The sequence below is a fragment of the Artemia sp. Qi Xiang Cuo genome, chromosome 7 (genome assembly GCF_049724085.1).
Source record: "Artemia sp. Qi Xiang Cuo chromosome 7, ASM4972408v1, whole genome shotgun sequence".
Lineage (NCBI taxonomy): Eukaryota > Metazoa > Arthropoda > Branchiopoda > Anostraca > Artemiidae > Artemia > Artemia sp. Qi Xiang Cuo.
Window position 1 is genome coordinate 65,483,548 of NC_142800.1, and position 23,709 is coordinate 65,507,256.

Genomic DNA, 23,709 nt, shown 5'->3' on the forward strand with positions numbered 1-23,709 from the left:
GTACAAACTACTATATAAATTTTAGCTACATATTTTGCTTTGTTCGATTAGATATTACACATAATCAAAGAAAAGATTCTTATGGAAGATTCTTAAAGGTTCGCTTTTGTTCTGCTTCAGACGAAGCTCGGGCCCGCGAGTCTCTTTCACACTTCTAGGATCTTGTAATATGCACATTTGCCCCAAGAGCTTGTCATGTCTCAGCCAAATAAAAGCTGGTAAAAAAAACTGGCGGGTTAAGTTTGCCTCTCGACCGCCTGGACGCCATCCGACCTCTTTTAGGGAAAAGAACGGGGATATCCCCCAATTAGTGGAGATAGTTAGATCTTGGCTAAATTTTGTTTGGTCGCTATCCAGCCTCCACAGATGGAGGAGCCCCCTAAATTCTTGTCATTGGAATATCTACAAGAATGTGCAGTCGGATCTCAACCAAACTTGGTGGAAAGTTAGAATGAGCTAATTGTAATGGCATTACCTTTCTGGGAATAGTACTTTTCCCAACCTTACGGGACGGGATCCCATTTATTCATAACAGTTTTTGTGGGATTTAGATCCAATCTCACGTCTCTGAATAACAGTGTGGGGATGGGGGGGCTGCTAAATCTGTCTATCTGGGACATCTACCAGAATACGTTGTTGAATTTTTAGAGTTATATAGGAAGAGTGGCTTTTGGGGTCAGAATACGATTCAATCTTTGAAGGGGGGAGGGGTGTGCTAAATTTTTGTCGTCTGAGCATCTACCAGAAGAGATTGTTCAATCTCAACATAAATTAATGAGAAAGAATATATATATATATATATATATATATATATATATATATATATATATATATATATATATATATATATATATATATATATATATATATATATATGTATATATATATATATATATATATATATATATATATATATATATATATATATATATATATATATATATATATATATATATATATATATATATATATATATATATATATATACGTAAATTATAGTCATCAAACTATCGAACAGAATGGTTCAGGATTGGATACATCCGACCTCTTTGGGGGATGAGAAAGGGAGTAAGACCCGAAATTCCTGTTATAATCAGGTTTACAAGAAAGTAATTCCCAGCCAAACTTAGTGAAAAATAAGAACTAGCCTCATTTATTTATTACTTGTATATCGTTTGCAACTAATCCAACTTCTGTGTAAGAGTGAGGGGGGGGGGGGATTTCTCTTTTCATCAGCCTAGTAACAAAACGGGCTCGCGAAACTCATTCAATTAAACCTGTTTAGCAGCTATGGCAGCTATTCGCACCCAAGTGGCTTCACTCTTTTATAATTTTTTTCTTCTTTTCTTTTGTTTTGTCGAATGTACATATAATATATATAATATATATATATATATATATATATATATATATATATATATATATATATATATATATATATATATATATATATATATATATATATATAATTAAAAAATATATGTATATATATATATTGATAGTTTTGCATGTGTTTTGTATGTCTTTTCCTTTTATTTTCTTTTGTTACTCCACTTTTTTATAATGTTAGTGGGTCAAAAATAAGATTATTATTATTATTATATAATAATAATAATAATTGTTGGTTAATTACGTAAACCAACCGCAAAAATAACAATATTATGGCCACTAATTTTTCGAATAAAAAACTTATCCGTTTTGTAACCCTTTTCTGGTACTTCCCCATTCTTAAGTAAGACTAAATATAATGAGGCCTAGGTTATTAATAAGCTGAATTATTGATAATAATGTGGGTAGCAAAAGAGTTTTACAAAAACCATATAGAGAAGAGTTGAACAACGTGACTAAATACTATTCCTTTATCCACAGGTTTAAAGGGAAAAAGAATAAACCAAATTAATACAGACTTTAGCATATTCAATAGCTCACTTCGTTGCAAACACAAAGAGAAGATTATAAGGAACTGATCTGTTTGTTAGCAACGTTGAAAGTTTGAATTTGGCGGTCAGCCCATTCAAAGGCTAAAAGTCATAAAAAAAATGCATACTTTTCCTAATCATCTTAAAGCAAATGCTGAGAAATACCAGGCTGCCTCAATTTATTCAGATATGATATCTGGGCTAACAAATTGATTCATGTTTTGCCAGAGACCAATTGAACGGCGGCGTCAGGAAAATATATCAGGAGATTAGATACCGATTTTTTTTTTTTTTTTTTATTCCACAATAGCATGAACTGATTTTTAGATATGTAGAGTACTTCTAATGACAAAATTTGATTCCTAAATTGTACCCCCCCCCCCTCCTTCCCAAAAATTAACTGACGGTATACTTTATACGGTATACCGCCATACGGTAAGGTATACCTTAAAATAAAACAAATCATGCTCGAAATAATTTACCGATACGTAATTATGACAGTAAGATTCAAAGCACAGATCCTTTCATACTCGGGAATTCATTACTCGGGAGGAGGGAAATTCATCACAAAAAAGACTGAAAGACAATAGAAAATGATGAAAACAATACAGGTTCGTAGGATTTCTAAGGGGTTTGGAACCCCTACATATAACAGTGGTTATATCCAGCTACTTATATCTAGCGTCTATTTTCCCCGAAAGCTTTGCACAGCTTCGACCGTTTTTTGCATTCCTAGCAAAAATTCTAAGCTTAACGATTTGTACTAACGATTGTTTATCCGTGAGCCCATAAAGAAATAGTCAGGTGGTATTGTTAGAGAATTTCTCTAAAAATCGGATAGTTTTTGGATAATTTGAAGTTGAAGACTTCAGGACTGATAACGCAGCAGAGCAGGATGCGAGTTTCTACGTTATAAAACTTTGGTGGAGAAATTTCTTCCCATAGAGATTAAATTGTGCTTGTACACCCAAAAGACAAGAACACTAGACTTGACATCTTTTCAAGTTGGGTTGAAATACGACAATCCCTACCGGTAGATGTTCTAAACAAAAAAAAATCAATCAGAGAGTCCTCTTCAGGGCCGTATGCAGGATTTTTCCGGGGGAGGGGGGTTACGAAAGAATTTTTTTCGGGGGAGTGGGGTTCAAACCCCCTAACCCCCTGGATACGGCCCTGTCCCCTTTGTGTCTCCCTCCTATGATTGGGATTTACAGCTGAACTTGTTTCCATGTAGTTCCGGAGCCAAGCTTTGAATGCTTCTCAAATTTTGGAATATCCAATCTAAATAGAAATATTCATAGAAATGAAGCAAAATTGGAATTTGATGTGTCAAATTCCAATTTTATAATTATTCCCAAGAAATCTAGAAGAGATGCAGAAATTCAGTCTCTGGTCCTCGATGAGACAATTTCATATTCTATAACAGAGTTCGACATTAACTCGATCCCAAAGAGTTTTGCTTTCGGAGCTAAGATAGTCCCGTTTTGCTGCTTGTATTTACGATCTACCACGTTTTGCTACTTGTCTAATACGATCCCCATATTGGAAAAAAATATCGATTTTTCTAACTGCCCCTATCGACTTAAGAACCCCTAATCACAAGAATAACAACTATGAAAAAAGTAATGCTGCTCTGCAACACGATTAATAACACCGTTTAACGAAGCTCTTCGCTCTTGTCTCTCGTATTCTTCTCTAAGATCTTGATTGAAACATCCAAACCCGATGTTTCTTTAACCTCTTGAACACTTGTACTGAGGTTTTATTCCGCTTGATACACGATTCCTCCTGCCTCCTTGAGAGTCGTCTTTCTTTTTCTCCCTCTTCAACGCTGTACGTATGATCAAACTTATTCCACAGGGTCACAACGGCATTTTTAGAGATTTTGTATTTTCCAGTAATTTTTCGGTAGCTTTGGTCTTCCTTACGATCCACACCCATTTTGTTTCTGGTACACAAAGTGATGTCAGCTCTAGGCGCCATTTTGGTTCAATTTCAGTCATATACATGCACTACTGTCATATATTCTTTTATTATCCTCGTATACCGACTAATTGCAAAAACATGAATAAATCCCTATTGAACTTGAATCGCACAAAGTTCGATTAAAACTAAAACGCAACCTCAAACTGGTCCAAAATAAAGCCCTCAAACGTGTTTTCTACAAAAAAAGCTTTAAAATTTCCGCATACAACCATCACCCAACTGTCACAAATCCCAACAAGATAAAGTTTGCTCATATCTGACATATAAACATTCTTCTTTTTTTTCTTTTTTTGCCACCCTATTTCTGAGAAACCTATGTCCGCAATTAGAACCATAACTATACACCGGTTCTGTCAAAAATCATGATGATCACACAGTACAGTAATGGACTGGTTGACCGGCGTCCCCCCCCCCCCGGAAAATACCCCCAGTGGAAAATAAGGCTCCAAATTTGAGAATTTTATTTGAGTTTTTTTTTTTTTTTTTACGTAGCGGGAAGGAATTTTGGTACTTGTGTATTATGCGCCACTCACTCAAGTTTACGCTGCGTAGAACTCGAGAACAAACCGGTTTCTTCATTAGTTTCTTTCATCTTAGCACGAGACAAGACAAGTGACAGAATAGATAGGAAATATATAGATAGGAAAGTTCATTTAAGTATTTTTCAGTTTTAAGTGATTTTTTTTTCAATGACCGGTTTTCCAAGCATTAAGTACTATTATTAGGTTAATGTAGTGTTTCATTTTAGTGTTTGTTTTATGATGATCACTGATCAAAGTTTATGTTATTTGTGCCTTTCATTTATGTTATTTTACTATGTTCATGGCCGTATATTTGGCTTTAAAATACACTTCTCTATCTATCTATCTAATATACAGAAGAATAATACCAAACACATTTTGCATTCAGACCCGCTATACTTTACCCCCCCCCCCAAAAAAAAAGATGCAAATATATTGCCCAAATTTATTTCTAAAGTAACGAAAAAACTAACGAAAAAACTGGTGTGTTCTTGAATTTTACTCATCGTAAACTTGAGTGAGTGGCGCATAATACACAAGTACCAAAATTTCTTCCCCCTACGGAAATAAAAAAAAATAAAACTCAAATAAAATTCTCAAATTTGGAAAGCCTTAATTTCCACGGGGGAGGGGTGTTTTCCAGGGGGGGGGGGGTAATCACCGAGGGATAAACGCCTAGAACCGACGGACTGTAAGTAAGAAGCGATGCGGCTCAACAGATTTTATATGCTTTCATTGTTTAAATTTATTGTCGAATTATTGAATGAATCTAACTGTCTATCTATCTATCTATCTATCTGTCAGCCCCTTGAAGCATATGTGTGTTGTATATGTGAAGGGATAAGAGTCCACAACTTCTGCCTCCTCCCCACCTACGATTCGGACGGCAGCTAGCCTTTTATCAGTCTATTTATAGGTCAAGTCTTCTATGTAAACAAAAAGAGGAATTTATGCCTTCCAGATTGACTTTTCCATGATCATTTTCTAGAAATATAGAAGAGATACAGAATATTTTATGTCAGGACTAGCTCTGAGAAACCTGAGATTTCGTTTCTTGTTTATTCTGTTTGGTAGAGCAGATAACAATTATTTAAATTTCCCCTCAAGAGAATTAATGGAAATTGTGCAGCTCGTTGCTCTCCGTTTCAAGAACCATTCCCAAAAGAATGAAGAAGCTTAGTACAGGCTACAATTTGAACTGCTACAGTCTGAAACAAAATACTTTTACTTTAAAGTCACAGCATCACACAAGCGATAATAATGAGGAGGTTTACATCCAGGAAAAAAAGATGGAGTTGTTAAACTTTTTAGACCTGTATATACTTTTTTTTTTTTTTTATACAACAGTCGCCTAAGACGTTGGATATTTTTAAGGCGTACGAACTGAGCTTATGTTTGTGCGAGGTGAGCCACAACCCACAAAGCGGACGGTAAATTTCAAGAACGCACTTACAATGGCTTTGAGCCTTTGAAGCACAGTTTTGTATGGTAAACAGCCAGCAAAGCCAGCTCTTTGGCTTCCATACACATTTATGACGAAAATTGTATATTTTTTTTCTTGTTATTATTATTTTGAAAGAGCAAATAAAACATAAGTTAATACTTACAGCTTTTTATGAAAATTAAATAAAAAAAAAGTTTCTTCAACTGAAAGTAAGGAGCAGCATTAAAACTTAAAACAAACAGAAATTAATACGTATATGAGGGGAGTTGTTTCTCCTCAACACCATGGTCTTTAGGCTAAAGTTTTTTTTTGTTTTTTTTAGTACAAATAAAAAAAGCTTCTCATTGTTCTAATTAAAATAACCTTGTTTCAGGAGTCGTTCTTAAAGAACTGGGACAAAAGTCAAACTTTAGCATAAAGAACAAGGTGTTGAGGAGGATCAATCCCCTCATATACGTCTTAATTTCTCTTCGTTTAAGTTTTAATGTTGCTCCTTACTTTCATTGAAAACAAATTTTTTTTTTATATTTATTTAATTTCTGATCGTTTCTCTAAATAACGCCAGAAAATCTGGCTTCACCTCCACAGAAAACTCCCTCCTCCCCACAGACATATTCTCTTGACAATTCAATATTAGTGAGAACTTACCCCTGGCAATTGTCCTTAAAGTTTCCACACCTAACATTTAGACAGCAAAGAGAAAGAAAGACATAAGAAGATTTTCGCATAGGAATTCCAGCAAATTCCTCCATTATAAAATATCACCTGAAAAATTCACCAAATGGAAACTCCCTCCCCCAAAACAAAATGTATGCAAACTTCCCAATAAAAAATACTATTACGTAATGGGCAAATGTTATAACATTAAACTCTTTCCCCGGGGGCTGTGAGGGGTCATGTTATCTCCAAAGGCATAGATATTGGGTCTTTTAACTATGCTAAACAAAATGGCTATCTCAAAATTTTGATCGGACGATTTTGAGAAAAAAAGGGGCACGGGAGAGGGCCCAGTTGCCCTCCATTCTTTCTGGTCACTTGAAAAGACCACAAGAACTTTTAATTTCCGTTCGAATGAGTCCTCTCCCGAGATTCCAGGACCACGAGTCGATACTATCACCCCCAGGAAAAAAAAAAAAACAAAGAAACAAACAAATAAACACGCATCTGTTATCGTTTTTCTGGCAAAAAAAGAAGTAAAATTCCACGTTTTTGCAGATGGGAGTTTATAACCTCTACAGTAGGGTTCCCTCATACGCTGAATCTAACGGTGTCATTTTTATTATGATTCCATGCCTTTTAGGGGATGTTTACCCCTTCTTTCCAAAATCAGGCAAATTTTCTCAGGCTCGTAGCGTTTGAAGGGAAGGTCTAAACTTATTGAAACTTATATGTTTGAAATCAGCAACATAATCCGATTCTTTTGATACATCTATTGGTATTAAAATTCCGTTTTTTTAGAATTTTGGGTCGCTCCTTACTTACAGTTCGTTACCACGAACTGTTTGATAAAAACCAATCCATACTTCCAATGGGCAAAAACGATAAAATGGTTGAGGGGATCTGCCTCCCCCTCAGTCTCCTCGAAGCACAGTAGGATAGTTCTCACTGAACTTGAAATTTCATAAGACAGATAAAGATAAAAGAGCAGCGAATAAAACATGGGCTGAATTTAAAAGAGATTGTGAACTGTTTATACTATCCCTTCGATTCTCTTTTTATATTGATCCTTTTGCAATAGCCTTATGAGGTAACCAAGTCAAGAACCGATCGAATCATTGATTAAATGAAAAATATGAGAACTATAAGAAAGACCGCATAAATAAATTGGGGTACTAGTGTATTACCCAGTACACACTCGAGAAGCGTACTTGTGTATTAGTTAGTTTTCTAACATGAACTGTGCTGCAATTCCAATAATATACCTTCTCGTATGAATATAAAGTCATGTTGTGTCCATTGACGCATGTTCTTGTTTTGGACATGAACCCCTTATCCTGGAAAAATCTAATTACCTCTTCTTCAGTCCTTGGCAAACCCCAAACATAAATTTGAACGTCCATGGCCAGACACCTTCTTCTTTCATTATACGTTGCAAACTAAATGAGTTTTGTGGCTATGTAACCAATTTGTTTTCGAGTGTGTAATATACGAGTGTGTAATCTCGACTGAATAATGCATAAGTACCTAAATTTGAAATGCATCAAATGCCTCGAAACCAGGGTTGCCTCCCCTAGTTATTTATCACTATTTCTAGTGATTTTTCATATTGCCTAAACAAATAATTATCAAATTTGCACATAAATCACTAGATTATTGAATACAATCACTAAATCAACCAAAAAATCACTAAAATCTAGTGATTTTTTTCTGTCTCCGGGTGGCAACCTGCCCGGGACATAGGACGCGAATATATGTGACCCTAAAAAGGGTAATTATGGCTGACCCTAGCTTTAATTAGTATTTAAAATCAAGGGCTAAATTATAACCTAAGGACATGAGAAGAAAAAGCAAGAATATAACTTTTGAACTGCTCACCAATAAATATTTTTAGGTGGAAAGTGGAGCCCTCTTTCTTAAATGAGAGCTATATCCGGTGTTTGAGAAGCCATAAGCCTTTCTGGCGTTTTAATAACCTGTTCCAATTCTTCAGAAGACTCCATATTGTCGAAAGCTGTGTCGACATTTATATAAACTATCCTTTAAGGCTGTATTTAGAAGCTTAACCCCAAAACAGGAAGAAGGCCAAATCTTGCTATAAAAAAGCCATGTACGAGAGAAAATGAACAAAAACCAGTGGACACTTACAAGGCCGTATCCAGGATTTTTGTTCGGGGAGAGAGGGGGGAGTACAAAAAAAAACTTAAAAAACGCATCAAAAAATATTTATATGCATTTTTGCTACTTTTTATAAGTCGGATCAACAGTTCGAGGGGGGGAAGGAGTACTCAATTCCCGATTTCGTTGCTTAGAAAAACCATGATGGTCATAATCTGATTATTCGTCCCATCACTATAAATTATCTCTGACCCCAGTTAAACATAGTATTCCGAAACTGTAGGTTAAAGAAATAAGGACACAAGAATAAAAAATAGGGATATACCTTTGAAATCGCTCACCAACCGATATTTTCTTGGACGAGAGAGGAGTGAGGGAGCCTCTCCTTTCCTGAATGGGAACTATGTCTGGTCTTTGAGGAGCCGTAAAAGTTTTCCTTCTAAACAAAGCTCTAGTCTTATCCATTTCAGTCGAGGCAAAGACACTAACTAGACACTAATCAGTCAAGCCCAAAATACCAGTTAGTAACTGGAAACCATGTAATAAATATCACAGAACCTAACAAATTTCATGAATTTTATCAACCCAAAACAGGAAAGTCAACAACTGAGATTGAAAAAATTAGAAAAACAACGCATTAATAAGAACAAAGAGATTGTGAGATTAGAGACTTATTAATGCGGCGGCAGGGTTCAAACTAGACAAGCGAACAGAACATAAATGGCTTGAAGTTAGCATGCAGATTGAAAAGAGGAAAGTAAATAAGGAAAAACGCGGTATTTTCCTTAATGGTAATTGAATAGAACCTGTCAATCAAATCTTCTATCATTTAAGATAAGTTAACTCAAAAATGGTATTTGCCATATGAATAGACAAGCAGAAAAGCTTGCCCAAATATCCGCTTACCAAAGTCCTGAAAGTGTAATGAAACTAAAACTTGAAAAAATACGACATTATTAGCTGCAAATTTAGATCAATTTAATGGTGTCATAATTGTATTATTATACCGTTACCCTAAGGTGGTTGTATTTATTAGTTTCCATGACTTTTTTTTTTAGAAAATATATTATAAACGTTAAGCGTAAGTAAAGGTACCATTCCTATTATCATTCCATCTTGTCTTATAACACCCCGGACCTCCAGAATAATTAACCAAACATAAATAATGGAGGGAAATAGTAACTAGTGAAATGAAGAAAGCTGCGAGAAGTCATCCACTCTACGCTACCTAGCTTAAATCTTGGAATGCTTCTTGTTACATCTTGTTTGGAACACTGCCACCATACAACGCCTCATCGCACCACGCATACCAAACTTCGCACCACACTATGCACGCCCAACCTAATGTACACAGTATTTGAAATTGGTAACCCGCCAGATCGAAGGTAGGTGTTGCCAAGTTGTTCGCTTCAGACTCTGGTCATACTTTTGGTTAAACCTCCTAAGCGTCTAACACTCCATCCGCTAAGAACGATATTTCCAAATAACTTTTCTTTTTGCAGAATTACATTTCCCTAAGCAATGTTACCTATGCATCAGGTATGCAATAAAGTGAGTAGCCCCCTAATAACTAATACATTCCTTTATTCGAAATTATATTTTTATCTACGACATTAGACAGCATTTGTACTTACGATAATCTGAGTTCAGATTAGCGTTGTGCGATATTAAACATCGATATCGATATATCGCACCAAATATCAATATCGAATGTCGAAACATAAATATCGATATCAAAAACAATATTATTTCGTCTTTTTTTGGTATCTACAGGTGAACATCCAACAAAAAAGATCCAACTGAGAAAATTGTTTCGTTAATGGTCGATAAGAAGAATACTGTATTCAATCCATTGAACCATCTATGCTGATACACAGCGTGCACAGCTGTATCCAGAAGCTGACATAGCCTGTTCGCAAACTATGTTTAGTGAAGGCGGACTCTCAAATTTTGCTGAGAACCTCCGAAAGGCTTGACTAGATAAAATACCTTCTAGGCTTATAGGCTTTGTTCGGATCACACTAGTCACTATTGCCAAATACTTCAATTCGCGTTTCAAGAAATTATATATTACCCCTGATGATTTTCTCCAAGCTGAGAGTAAAATAGCAAAAGACATGGATTTGGCCTTACTGGAATCTGTATCAACAGATGTATGTTCCATGACAGATCCTACGATTCAGCCACTACAGAATCAAGCCAGGTGGGGATTACATGATAAAGTTTCAGTAGCCAATGCAAGGCAAGCTTCGTCAGGAGCTTCATCTGTCATGGCTTTCCAGATTTTCAGTAGCAAGTCTTTAGTTCCAAAAAAAAAAAACTTATCCTCTCAAATCATGGAAGTCTTGTAATATGGGTCTCAGAAATACCTATATAAATTTTTCATAAAATTAATGTCCATGTCCGCCACCAATGCACTATTTGAGGGTGGATTCCAAGCCTGATCGGCAAATTATTTAGTTCTTGGCAACAAATTTTATAAGTAAGGAGCAGCTCGGCCAAATAACAGCCGAAACTTTAAAGCACAGAATTTTGATAACAATAGGTACATGAAGTGAATTGGATTGTACGCCGACTCCAGACATATAACGTCCATCAATATGGGTCTCAGAAATACCTACATAAATTTTTCATAGAATTAATGTCCATGTCCGCCACCAATGCACTATCTGAGAGTGGATTCCAAGCCTGATCGGCATAGTATTAGTTCTTGGCAACAAGTTTTATAAGTAAGGAGTATCTCGGCCAAATAACAACCGAAACTTTAAAGCACGGAATAACAATAGGTACATCAAGTGAATTGGATTGTACGCCGACTCCAGACATATAACGTCCATCAATATGGGTCTCAGAAATACCTACATAAATTTTTCATAAAATTAATGTCCATGTCCGCCACCAATGCACTATCTGAGAGTGGATTCCAAGCCTGATCGGCAAATTAATTAGTTCTTGGCAACAAGTTTTATAAGTAAGGAGCAGCTCGGCCAAATAACAGCCAAAACTTTAAAGCACGGAATAACAATAGGTACATCAAGTGAATTGGATTGTACGCCGACTCCAGACATATAACGTCCATCAATATGGGTCTCAGAAATACCTATATAAATTTTTCATAAAATTAATGTCCATGTCCGCCACCAATGCACTATCTGAGAGTGGATTCCAAGCCTGATCGGCAAATTATTCAGTTCGTGGCAACAAATTTTATAAGTAAGGAGCAGCTCGGCCAAATAATAGCCGAAACTTTAAAGCACGGAATAACAATAGGTACATCAAGTGAATTGGATTGTACGCCGACTCCAGACATATAACGTCCATCAATATGGGTCTCAGAAATACCTACATAAATTTTTCATAAAATTAATGTCCATGTCCGCCACCAATGCACTATCTGAGAGTGGATTCCAAGCCTGATCGGCAAATTAATTAGTTCTTGGCAACAAGTTTTATAAGTAAGGAGCAGCTCGGCCAAATAACAACCGAAACTTTAAAGCACGGAATTTTGATAACAATAGGTGCATCAAGGGAATTGGATTGTACGCCGACTCCATATATATAATGTTCATCAAGTCTCATGTACCCATCACAAGCCATGGAAGTTTGAGAAAATTTGTTTAACTTTCCAGAAAGGACAAAATACCCCGCCCCTAAAAAGTCAAAGAATATTAATATAAATCGCACCATCAGATTCGGCATATCAGAGAATCTTACTATAAGAGTTTCTAGCTTCCATCTGAAAAAATGTGCAATTTCGTAATGTTTGCCACACGAAAAATCACGTATGGGTGTGTTTTTTCCTTCTTTTTTTTGTCATGGTGATCGTATCAAACCAATGCTCATATAAGATCGGGAGAGGGCTTGCTCGAACGAAAACTACAGTTCTAGTTCCCCATTCTGTGACCAAAACGATTGGGCGGCAGCTAGATTCCCCTATCACGTCCCTTTTTTCCCAAATTCATCCGGTCAAAATTCTGAGACAGCCATATTAATCAGCATAGTTGAAAAGCCAAGTAATCATGCCTTTGAGGATAACACGACCCTGCAAGTCCCGGGGGAAAAGATTGTAAGCTATGAAAAATGTCTAGTGTCTACATTTAGTATTTGTTTTTGGGAAGTAAACAGAAATTTTTTGGGAGGGTAAATTTTCTGCAGTGGGGATTTTCCAATAGGATATTTTTCCATGGAGAGGGAAGTTTCCAGGATGAACTTTCAAAGGGAAACCATACACGGGGAATTTACCGGAATGCTTATACTAAATTCCCTTTATTTGACTTGCTTTCTCTTTGCTAATTTAATTTTACATGAGGGGATATACTGGAGAAATTGTCCATAAAATTTTTTCCAATGAGGTAAACTTGTCTGAGGTTTTTTCCGGGGAGGGGGGGGGGTTCAAGGGGAGATTCTCTATGGGAAAATTTTACGCGGGAGAAACTTTCCATTGAGACATTGAGAGGGGAGAATTTCCAGGAAACATTTTCCACGAAGGGAGGATTTCTGGCATGATTTGAAAAACAATTAGAGATTAAAAGAAAAACAAGTTTTTTTCAAACGAAAGTTGGCTCAAAATAATTTTCCAGGCGGAATAATCCGGAAGATTTCTGGGGGGAATTTTCAGCAGGGATAGAATTGTCTGGGGGAAGGGGGATTTTACTCGGGAGGGAATTTCCATGGAGGACTTTCCTTAGGGGGGGGGGATTTCCCATGAAGAGAAAAGGCGGATTTTCCGGCATTATTTGAAAAATAACTGAATAAAAAAATCCAACTAAAAGTAAGGAGCGACATCCAAATTAAAAACGAACCGAAATTGTCTTGTGTATGAGGAGTGGGTCCCTCTCCTCAATACCTCGTTTTTTACGCTAATTGTAACTTTTTTTCCAATTATTTAAGAGCAACTCCCGAAACAAAAGAGTCGTTTAATTAGGGTAAGGAGATTTTTAAAACACAAAACAAAATTGGTGTGAAGAACGATACAAAAATAACCAGTATCTTATTTTTCTTTATCCTGAATTCGAGTAAGCCTAATTCCAAATCAGGGTTTTTGTAATATTCATTCATATAATGGAAGTTTTTTTGTATTTTATTCAAAACTTGGAAAACTTTCCGCAAAATATTTTTTTAATTACAATTTTTGTCATAGAATTTTGACAAGACCTAAAGTTAATCTGATCAAAAAAACTGACCAGAAATATCGAAATGGATATATCGATTATTGAATATCGAAAGTAAAAATATCGATATATCGTTTAATGAAATCATCGCCCAACACTACTTCAGATCACAAACATAAATAATACGGAATATACGGCGCTAAAACCAAATAAGAAGCACTTACTTTCGAAAGGTGAAGGTAAAACTCACCAATCTAACATATACTTATTTTACTCTTTTTGCCTTCTGATATGTACTAAATTTCAAGATTATCTTCTCAAAATAAAAGATAAACATTTTGGAACCGATCGACCTATCAGCAAGTAAAAAAAAAAATCCAGACATCATTGTAGTTTGTCTTTAAGAGGTGGTGGGTGGGGGGGGAGGGTAATGCCGGAATTTTCGAAAGGAGCGAGAGATCACAAGCAGGTTGAAACTATACATCTAAAGAAAAATTATTAATTAAGTATGAATTCCAGTTTTGTTTGTTTTGGAGGTAACTTGATTTGATTTAATTTAAATTAAGTTGTAATTGCTTGTTGGTTTGTTAGTGCGACCCCAAAGCATGAATATGGTATGTAGTTGCTGTCCCTGTAGCATTGTTATTATTCTTTATATTTTTTTTTTCTTTCTTTCTTATTGTAGTGAATTTTAATGACGTTTTTTTTTACCTATTTCACCCCACGTCAACCGTTTGGTTTTGGATGAATCATATTGATTTTTGCATTTAAGTTTTTGTTAAAGTTAATTAAATATATCACTATCACTTTAAAAGTAATACTTTTCCTTTTGGAAAAAACTCCGTCAACTTCACACCTTATTCCATCAGAACCTAATAGAAATGTATAACCAGGGCCATATATAATCCCATTTAATCTGCTTAGCATAACTTTTAACATGACTTATTCTTTTAGCACAAACTAATTAGCATAATTAGCTATGATTAGCATTAATTAATATTTAGCGTAACTTAATTGGAACTTCGTGGGCGGGTGTAAAAAGGGAGGCTTTGAATAGGTTGGGGTGGAGGAGGAGCGTGCGTAGCTGTGTTGGCCTCAGGCGGCTTGGTGCTGCGATGAGTTGTTAGTAGTAGTAGTAGTAGTATTCTTAAAAAGAAACAATAAAGATTCAATAATTAAAAACATGTGGTGTCATTGAGATGTCATTCGTTTGCTATTTTCTCCTTTGAATTTTGACTACTTTTCATTACAGAAAAACGTAGAGCCACCTAAAAGGCGAGAAACTCCGCCTCCAGTGACCACCTTCACATTTTCCCGATTCACGGGAAAAGAGTTCCGTCCAGGGAAATAGCATGGTCCAACAACGCAATACCATTCCAACTAATTTTATAAATAGACAAGATAATCATATCGTTTCTCTCAAGACTTAAAACGATCTTTACAAAATCTCTGTAAAGAAACAAACAAAGAGGAGAGAGGGGACGGAAAAGAAAAAGGAACAGTTTGGATTACAAAACATTGACGGCTTGTTTGTTATTAATAGTAGCCTAAAGGTGTTGCTCAACTCGGAAATGGATAGGCCTCCTTAACAAAATATACTGAACGTTGATTTAAACCTTCTTTTCTCATAATAAAACATTGACCTTTCATAATAAAATTATTTCAGGATTACTATGACGTTCCGCGATATTCTCAAAATGCAAAATTGACCTGTTTTCTTATAATAAAACTGTGTTTTCTTATATAATAAAGGTATTGTGAAAAGTTGAGAAGTTGAGCTTATGGATATTCTAGCTTCAAGGATGGGATAAGCCATCAACATTCTGATCACTCTCAATACGGCATTAAAAATACATTTCATTTCCTCCAATGAAAGTAAGTAGCAACATTAGAGCTTAAATCGAACAAGAGTTATCCTATATATGAGAGAGGTGGCTATTGCCCCAGTCCTCAATAATTTCCGCTGATTTGACTTTTTCCAGCCTTTCAAGACCGAATGCTCTTGTGCAAGAGCCATGTGATGGCTCTTGGGGCCATATTCATGAGGAGGGTAACCCTCTTCAAATATCTCCCTTTTCGATACCCAAACTATTTCTTCAGCTCGTAAATTCACCGGAAATGTATATAAAAAGACGAATACGCGTGTTAAGAATATACGTGTAAATTACAAAACATTGACGGCTTATTTGTTATTAATAGTAGCCTAAATTTACAACTCAATTCGGAAATGGAAAGGCCTCCTTAACAAAATATACTCAACATTGAAATAAAACTTGTTTTCTCAGAGACCTTTGCTCTGTGTTAGATTTGGTCCCATCATATCCATCCAAATTATGGACTTTCTCGGTGGGATAATTTACTGCGTATTTCCAGAACTGCATATTCATATACTAATAATTTTTTTATGAACAATTTTAAGTTTAACAGTTTTTCGAATTTAGAATAAGCATAATGGGTAAATTTCTATAATGGCTAAAATTCCTTAAATCTAAAAATATGGCTTGAAATAATTAGAAATAAGGATCACATAGCAGGTAATTAATTTTTTTGTAAATAGAATATTTTCTACAAAGTCGAAAGTAGCTAAAACAAAGCAGACGAAATCCCTACCAATTCTAGGGTAATTCTTCGATTTATCAGCATCAACAATTACACAATTTTTGGAAAAATTTCCCAATTCTGGACGGCTCTGACAATGAAATGTAGATGCTTTATGCAACATATTTATATTTGAAAGAAGAAAATACAAAATAAGAAAACCAAGATTCCACTAGGTTATGCTTATATATGCATCAGAAAACAAAGATTTGTTTAAGCAACTCAAACTACTGCAGGCTATGATGCTTGGATGAAGAAAATTTATATATATATATATATATATATATATATATATATATATATATATATATATATATATATATATATATATATATGTATATATATATATATGTATATATATATATAAAACTACGCCAACCTTCGAAGCGCTAGCGGTGAGAATATCTACGACCAATCACAATGCCTCCGCCAGTGGGAGGACCACTTTGAGAAGCTGCTCAACTCAGATCCACCAGACCAGACGGACCATGAGCTAGCAGCTGCTGCGGCTACTACGATACCTGCTCCTGATGGTCCTGAATTTACAGCGGAGGAGATAAAAGCTGCCACCCGCAAGCTAAAGAATAACAAAGCGCCAGGAATATGTGGCCGAACATCGGAATTCCTTAAAAATGGGGGTCTAGCCATGATCCTCTGGCTACAAATGCTGTTTAACCTTGTGTGGCACTCTGAAAAAATCCCCTTAGACTGGAAGAAGGGCCTACTTGTACCAATCTACAAGAGGAAGGGGAGCAAAGCAGAATGTATAAATTATCGTGGCATAACATTACTCTCAGGTCCTGGAAAGCTCTTCGCTATGCTGCTTCTCAAACGGCAACAAGATGCCCCCATGCCCTGACGTCACCCCCCACAAGCTGGCTTCATGCCATGCAGGTCCACCACCGAGCAAGTCCATACGATTAGACAGCTAATAGAGAAAACTCTTGAATATAAGAGGAAGGCGTACACTGCCTTTGTTGATTTTCGATCGGTCTTCGACACTGTCGATAGGCAGTCACTATGGCTAATCCTCCAGTCTGCTGGCGTACCCACGAAAATCGTCCGTCTCCTCAAAGAACTGTATAATAACACTGAAAGTGCGGTGTCTGTAAATGGACGGCCTTCTGGATATTTCAAAATTAAAAATGGTGTCCGGCAAGGATGTGCCGCAGCACCTGAGCTCTTTAACTGTGTAATAGACCACATCCTGAATAAAACACAGTAGATGCAGCCGTTTGGCATAGGCTTTGCTGGAAGAGTTCTTTCAGACGTCGACTTTGCCGACGACGTGGCGCTAATATGCGAAAACATTAGTGACCTCAAAACTACACTGGAAACACTGGCCTCTGCCGCTGAGAAATTCGGTCAGAAAATAAATTGGTCGAAGACCAAGATAATGCCCGTTGAGAAAACGCCGTCCAACCCCCTGTCATCTGTGGAAATTTGTGGCCAGACTGTAGAGGTAGTCAAGCAGTTTACCTACCTTGGTTCAATTGTCTGCTCAAACGGAAGCCTAGATGCCGAAATATCAGCAAGAGCGGCAAAAGTAAACTCTGTCTTCGGTTGCCTTCTAAAAAAAGTCTTCCATAAACCCCAGATCAGCCGTCTCACCAAAGCACGAATATACTCTGCTTCGGTTGCCAGCATTATGCTCTATTCTGCTGAGACTTGGTCGCTGACTCAGACACAGACGCTGAAGGTAGATGCCATCCAGACGAAACACCTCCGAAAAATAGAACGCTCCCGATGGCCCGACAGGGTACGAAATTCAGAAATCCTCAGTTCCTTCAAACTCCCACCCCTGTCCGAGCAGCTTGAGTCTCGCTCGCTGCGTTGGTATGGTCATCTGCTCCTTCTGCCTGACCAAACACCCGCCCGGCTCACCTTCGATTTCGACCCAGCTGCAAACGGCTGGAGGCGTCCTAAGGGAAGACCACGCACCAGATGGGCGGATGTCATCCGTGATCGGCTCGCCTCCAGAAACATCAACCCGGCTGAAGCGACAACCCTCGCCCTGAACCGACCACTCTGGAGAAGACTGACGGTGCTGACGACTGGTTCCCTCTACGCTGGCGACGCTGCCGAGCAACAGCTTTAAGTCAAAAAAGTATATATATATATATATATATATATATATATATATATATATATATATATATATATATATATATATATATATATATATATATATATATATATATATATATATATATATATATATATATATAAACTGATTCTTCCTTTTTTTGGAGAAAATCAAGTCCCCTTTTCAGGCACCGGGGTTGAAGAGTGTTTTAAATAGGTTGGATAAAATTCGTCTTTAGGTTCTCCTAGCAAAACTTTAAAGCATTTTCATCTTACGGGTTTTAAGCGTGGTGGACACGGGTTCTTCAAAACTAGAAACTTTGAAACACAACTTAAGACAAAAATAGATATCGATCCCCTTTCCTAGGCTTCCCGAGTTGAGCAAAAAAAAAGAAACACCTTAGGTTCGGTTAGCCCCAAGGACACAAAGGCTTTTTGATGTAATGCAATTTCATGGCGTAAAAGGTCAGATAATACCGTGTCAAAGGTTTAACTGAGTGCCATAATATTGCCATAATATTGACAATGATTTAGCAAGTAACGTTTGAGAGGAAAGGAGGTTTAATTGGAATACATCTTGTTTTATACTGGCAGTTGGATTGCTTGTTCCCAATATCGAATTTCTCTATAAGCTAAAAACTGTTGGGGTACATAACATTCTATTTGTGAGAATACTGGTAAGATGTATTCCCAAATGCTCGCCTTTACCTCTTTCCTAATTTAATAGTCTTCCCTCCCTCCCCTCTTAACATCCTTATAAATAGAGTTATTTTTATCGCAACTTAGGAATTGATAAGTTAGAAATTCGGAAAAACCTGGAAAATATGCTGAGCTTCAGTTCAGATGAACCACTGAAGTAGAATAATCCTTAGTTCAACGGAGCATATTGTAACTGATCGTAATTCATTAACTTATTGAATAAGCGGAATCATTGTGCTCTATTGAACGCGGTTTAAACATCAAAATGAATAAAAAAAAAAATACAGATAATTAAGATTTTGTATCAGTAAAAGGAAAAATTACACCTACTTGAAATATGAAGCGCAATAAGCAAAAAATTACTGTCGACTCTAGCTAACTCGAAATTCACGGGACCACGATTTTTCTTCGAGTTATATATTTAATTTGCTAGGAAATACACACCTGAACATTAACAGAATCTGATGCAAAAATATATCAAACTAAATTATTATACATTGACGTTTACACGTTGCAACCTGCATACCGGGGTTTCAACTAACAATGGTTCCTTGAAAAAACTACGAGATACAGGGGTAAACTTTGACTCGTGGAGGTAAAGTGAAAATTAAGTGACGACTTATCTACTGAATTTCGAGTTACAGGGGTAATTTTCAAGCCACTTCGACCTACAGAGTCGAATATAACCACAAAATTATTTCGAGTTATGCATGGTTTTTTCTTCGACTTATGACAGGTTTTTCCAAGGGGATTGAAAATAATTCGACATATCGAGGATTTCGAGTTATCGAGAGTCGACTGTAATGCAAAATGTCTTCAATAGGTGCTTTTGAGCGCAATTCAATAATTGCTATTCACTATTGAACGTCAAAAATTATAAAGTCAGTTGCAATAAACATAATGAGCACACGGTAAGATTATGCCATCTTGAATTAATATCAAAGATGCCGTCACTGATAGTCTAAACATAAAATACTTAAAAAACAGAATTAAAAAACCATTTTTCGGGCCATTTATTTCTAACTTTTTAAACAATGGAAAAGCCGTTTCTTCAAATTTTCAATCATAAAAAGGTGAATCATTGCTTAATTCGGGTGAAATTAAGTAAGTCCCAATGACGAGATGTTTAGTAGCTGATGTTATGCCTTTAGTCTTGTTAGCCGAGATGTTATGTAATTTTTTCCTCATGGATTAGGACAAAAAAAAAAGATTTTGATCATATTATGGTTCTGCACGGAGACAACACCTTACTAAAATTCCATGAAAATATTAATATTAATTATTAATATGAAAATATTAAGCACTTTAAAAAAATGAAAAGAAAGGGGCTATTGAAGAACATTAAACGCTATGACTAGTTACTAATTAGTGATCACTAATTGAATGATTATTTGTGTTCTAAAGGGAAAGAATTAATTAAGAAATAACTCACGCTTTGCGTTCAGAGGTAGAGGAAGAAACCATTTCATACATCTGAGGGCTTGTCGTTGGCTGGTCAATTAGATAAAATGCCGTACTATCTGAAAACAAAAGGGACTTACAACTACATCTTTTGAAAAAGTAATAGTACTTTCCAAGAGCGTACCCAGGATTTTTGTTCGGGGGGGGGGAGTGGATGGTTGTTTAGAAAAAAACATCAAAAACTAATCTATAGGGATTTTTGTTACGTTTTTTACGAGTCGGCCAGGAATTCCAGGAGGGGGGGGGGGTCAAGCCTCGTATCCCCTCCTTGGTACTTTCTCACTATATCGTAGAATCTTTTACACTAGCACAACTTAAAACTGTAGGCTACATTGTGTACTCTTGCGAAGCAAATTTTGTCCTTAAAGTACGCATTACCCATGTTCAAAATAGTATTTTATATTAGGTAATGGAAAAGCCAACATATCACCAATAATATGTTGTTTCTGGGGGGGGGGGGGGGCAATTAATAGTCTTTCCTAGAGCGTGTTTCCGGTACAAAACGCAATTTAATTCGTATTTACTTTAAATTTAATAGGAATTGACTGGGAACCTGGAAGGGTTTATTAACCAATGGTTCTCTTCCTGGGAAACTTTTAAACGCCAATATAACCATTTTCCCTACACAAGGGCTCATATTCCTCAAACTCATTAGTTTGGTAATTTGGCTTGGCTTGACTTGACTTTGGTCATTTGCCTTCATTTTTCCCACTTTGATGATGAATGTACAGAAGTTAATTCAGTAAATACGATAGTTAACCGTATTCACAAAAATCTAATACAAAATACGAATTTAATTTTTGATCGTTCCAGCTGTTAATTCCCTCTCACCTGGAACGAAATATTAAATTTTTATTAAATATTATTAACTTTTCGTCGGACCAGGAACACGCCCCTAGAGTGTCTTTTCCTCAAAAGTGATTCTTCTGCAATAACAAAAATATTATCATCTAAACTTGAATCCCGATCTCAATTCTACGATTTTAGTTTTGAATGGTTTGCTTTTGATGACTGCGATGTTTTGATCAGATGATCCCGATGTTTTTCTGGATTTTTACTTCAGCCTAGTGCAAGACGACTCGTTTCAATGTGAAGGTTATACTTTAACATAACGTAAATTAACCACCTAACATAGAAAATTGCGTACGTCATGTGGAAGCCACTTAAATTTAAGATGGGATAGTCCTTCAATGCCCCATGTTCAATTTTCAGAATTCAACGAAAAGAATAGGATGTTTGGGGATGAATCCTTACTCAGGGGTGTCAAAAGTGTGTTTTAATTAAAGGTAATAATACAGACTTACTATTTCATTTATAGTTAGTGACATGATTTGTCAAATGCTCAAATAATTATATAATATTCTTAGGGGCATTACGCCCACTTCTATTTCAAACCACCAGTAGCTACAGCATAAATTATCATTGTGAATACCATACTACTTAACGGGTATATGACTTCTTTATCAATTTTACGTGGAATGATTGCTTAAGACACATAAGTCGGAGTTCCACAATCAGAACAATAGGATGTTTTAAAATTAAATAAAATATAATCGGAAAAGTAAATACACTTGACTACATCGCGTTGCTAGAAAGTGGAATCGAAGGGGTATCAACAACAACCTTCTTATTGGCTGAAAAGATAAAAACTAAAATGTTTGACTGTAGATAAATGAAAATACACGGAAACAAATGTGCCATAATTTTTTTTTTCAAAATTCTGTCCCATAATTGCCAGAAATAGTATGGATTTTAGTACCGCTGATTCAGCAGAGACGCTACAAAAGAAAGAAAAGAAGAATTTAAAAAAGGTATTAGAAAAGGTTTTGTATATTTTCAATATTTTAGTCTATTTTTGAATATATATATATAAAAAAAAAAAAAAAAAAAAAAAAAAAAAAAAAAAAAAAAACGCTATAAATGCCATAAATTTTTTGATGCGCTACAATATATGAATTTAGCCATATAAAATTTGTCCACTTAGTCACTATTAGTAAACGCAAAATCTAATTAAATGACGAGTATATGTTATTAGAAAATAGAGAAACAATATTTTTCGTGCATGTGAAAGAACTGAATCCAATAGTAACAATACGGAATATCAATATTAAAATTGAAGTGAAGGTAAAAAAAACATTCACAGTGGAATGTTAATTGTGGTTATCAATATATGGAGTTCGTTGATTTTCACAAGAGTAAACATGATAACAAAGTCTAAATGTATAAGACTTAAGCTCAAATCTACGCTCAAGATTTTGATTCCAGATTGGCAATAGCGTTGAAATCTAATCTAAAACCTAACTTAATGAGTACTAACGACAAACGTTCAAAAACGAAGCTTCACAATAACGTAGTCTATTTTAAATCATTCCTTAAGATTTGAGCAACATAAATTGAGAATGTTCTTAAAAGTTGCAATAGCATCATTATCGTAATTTTATATCCTAATAATTTTGAGATGTCGTCTTTTATGTTTCATCTTCGTCGGAATTAAATTTTGTCATGACAAATTTACAGCTTTCTGAAAAATAGACATTAAGGTGTCTACTAGATAAATAACCAATAAAAAGGATAAAATTACGTCTTTGGGAATCAACCAAACATGTCTACCTTTATCTAAGAGAAATAAAACTTCCTCAGAGAGACGTGAGGGGAAGGGATCGGGGGGTTGGAAGGTTCTTAAATGGTCTTCCTTTTTCCAAAGGATTTCCATGGGACAATGTCACTTATGTGTCTACCTGAAGTTAACGCAGAGGTAAATACGGCTCCACCACCGACTTCCTTCGACCAAATCCCTAGATTTATTTTATAGTTTCTAACTTTATTCTTCAAAGCAGGCCACTACAGGCATTTTATAGGCAAGGAATAACAGGGAGAATGTACGCCTTCAAAGACATTCTTGGGGAGGAGAAGGGGTTGAAAAAAGTTTTCGCCCACAATATGTAGTATTCTTTCAAACAAACAAACAAAAATCATATTCATGTGTGCTTTTTTGTAATTTTTCATGAAGGAGGGGGATTCCCCCCCCCGTCAGGAGAGGGACCATGATTATTATTCAGACTCCACCAAAAGGACGATAACGAAAAATTAAGGAATGGTCAATAGCTACA

General features: G+C 35.9%; 1 protein-coding gene across 5 annotated transcripts in view; it reads right to left on the bottom strand.

Moving 5' to 3' along the window:
* Positions 1-23,709, bottom strand: part of RhoGEF2 (Rho guanine nucleotide exchange factor 2) — a 358,602-nt gene that overhangs the window by 22,390 nt on the left and 312,503 nt on the right. For all 5 annotated transcript variants that reach the window (XM_089092512.1, XM_089092511.1, XM_089092510.1 and 2 more), the window contains one exon: positions 20,571-20,658. In XM_089092512.1, the coding sequence (XP_088948638.1) occupies positions 20,571-20,658 (88 nt within the window). The remainder of the gene's footprint in view (positions 1-20,570; positions 20,659-23,709) is intronic.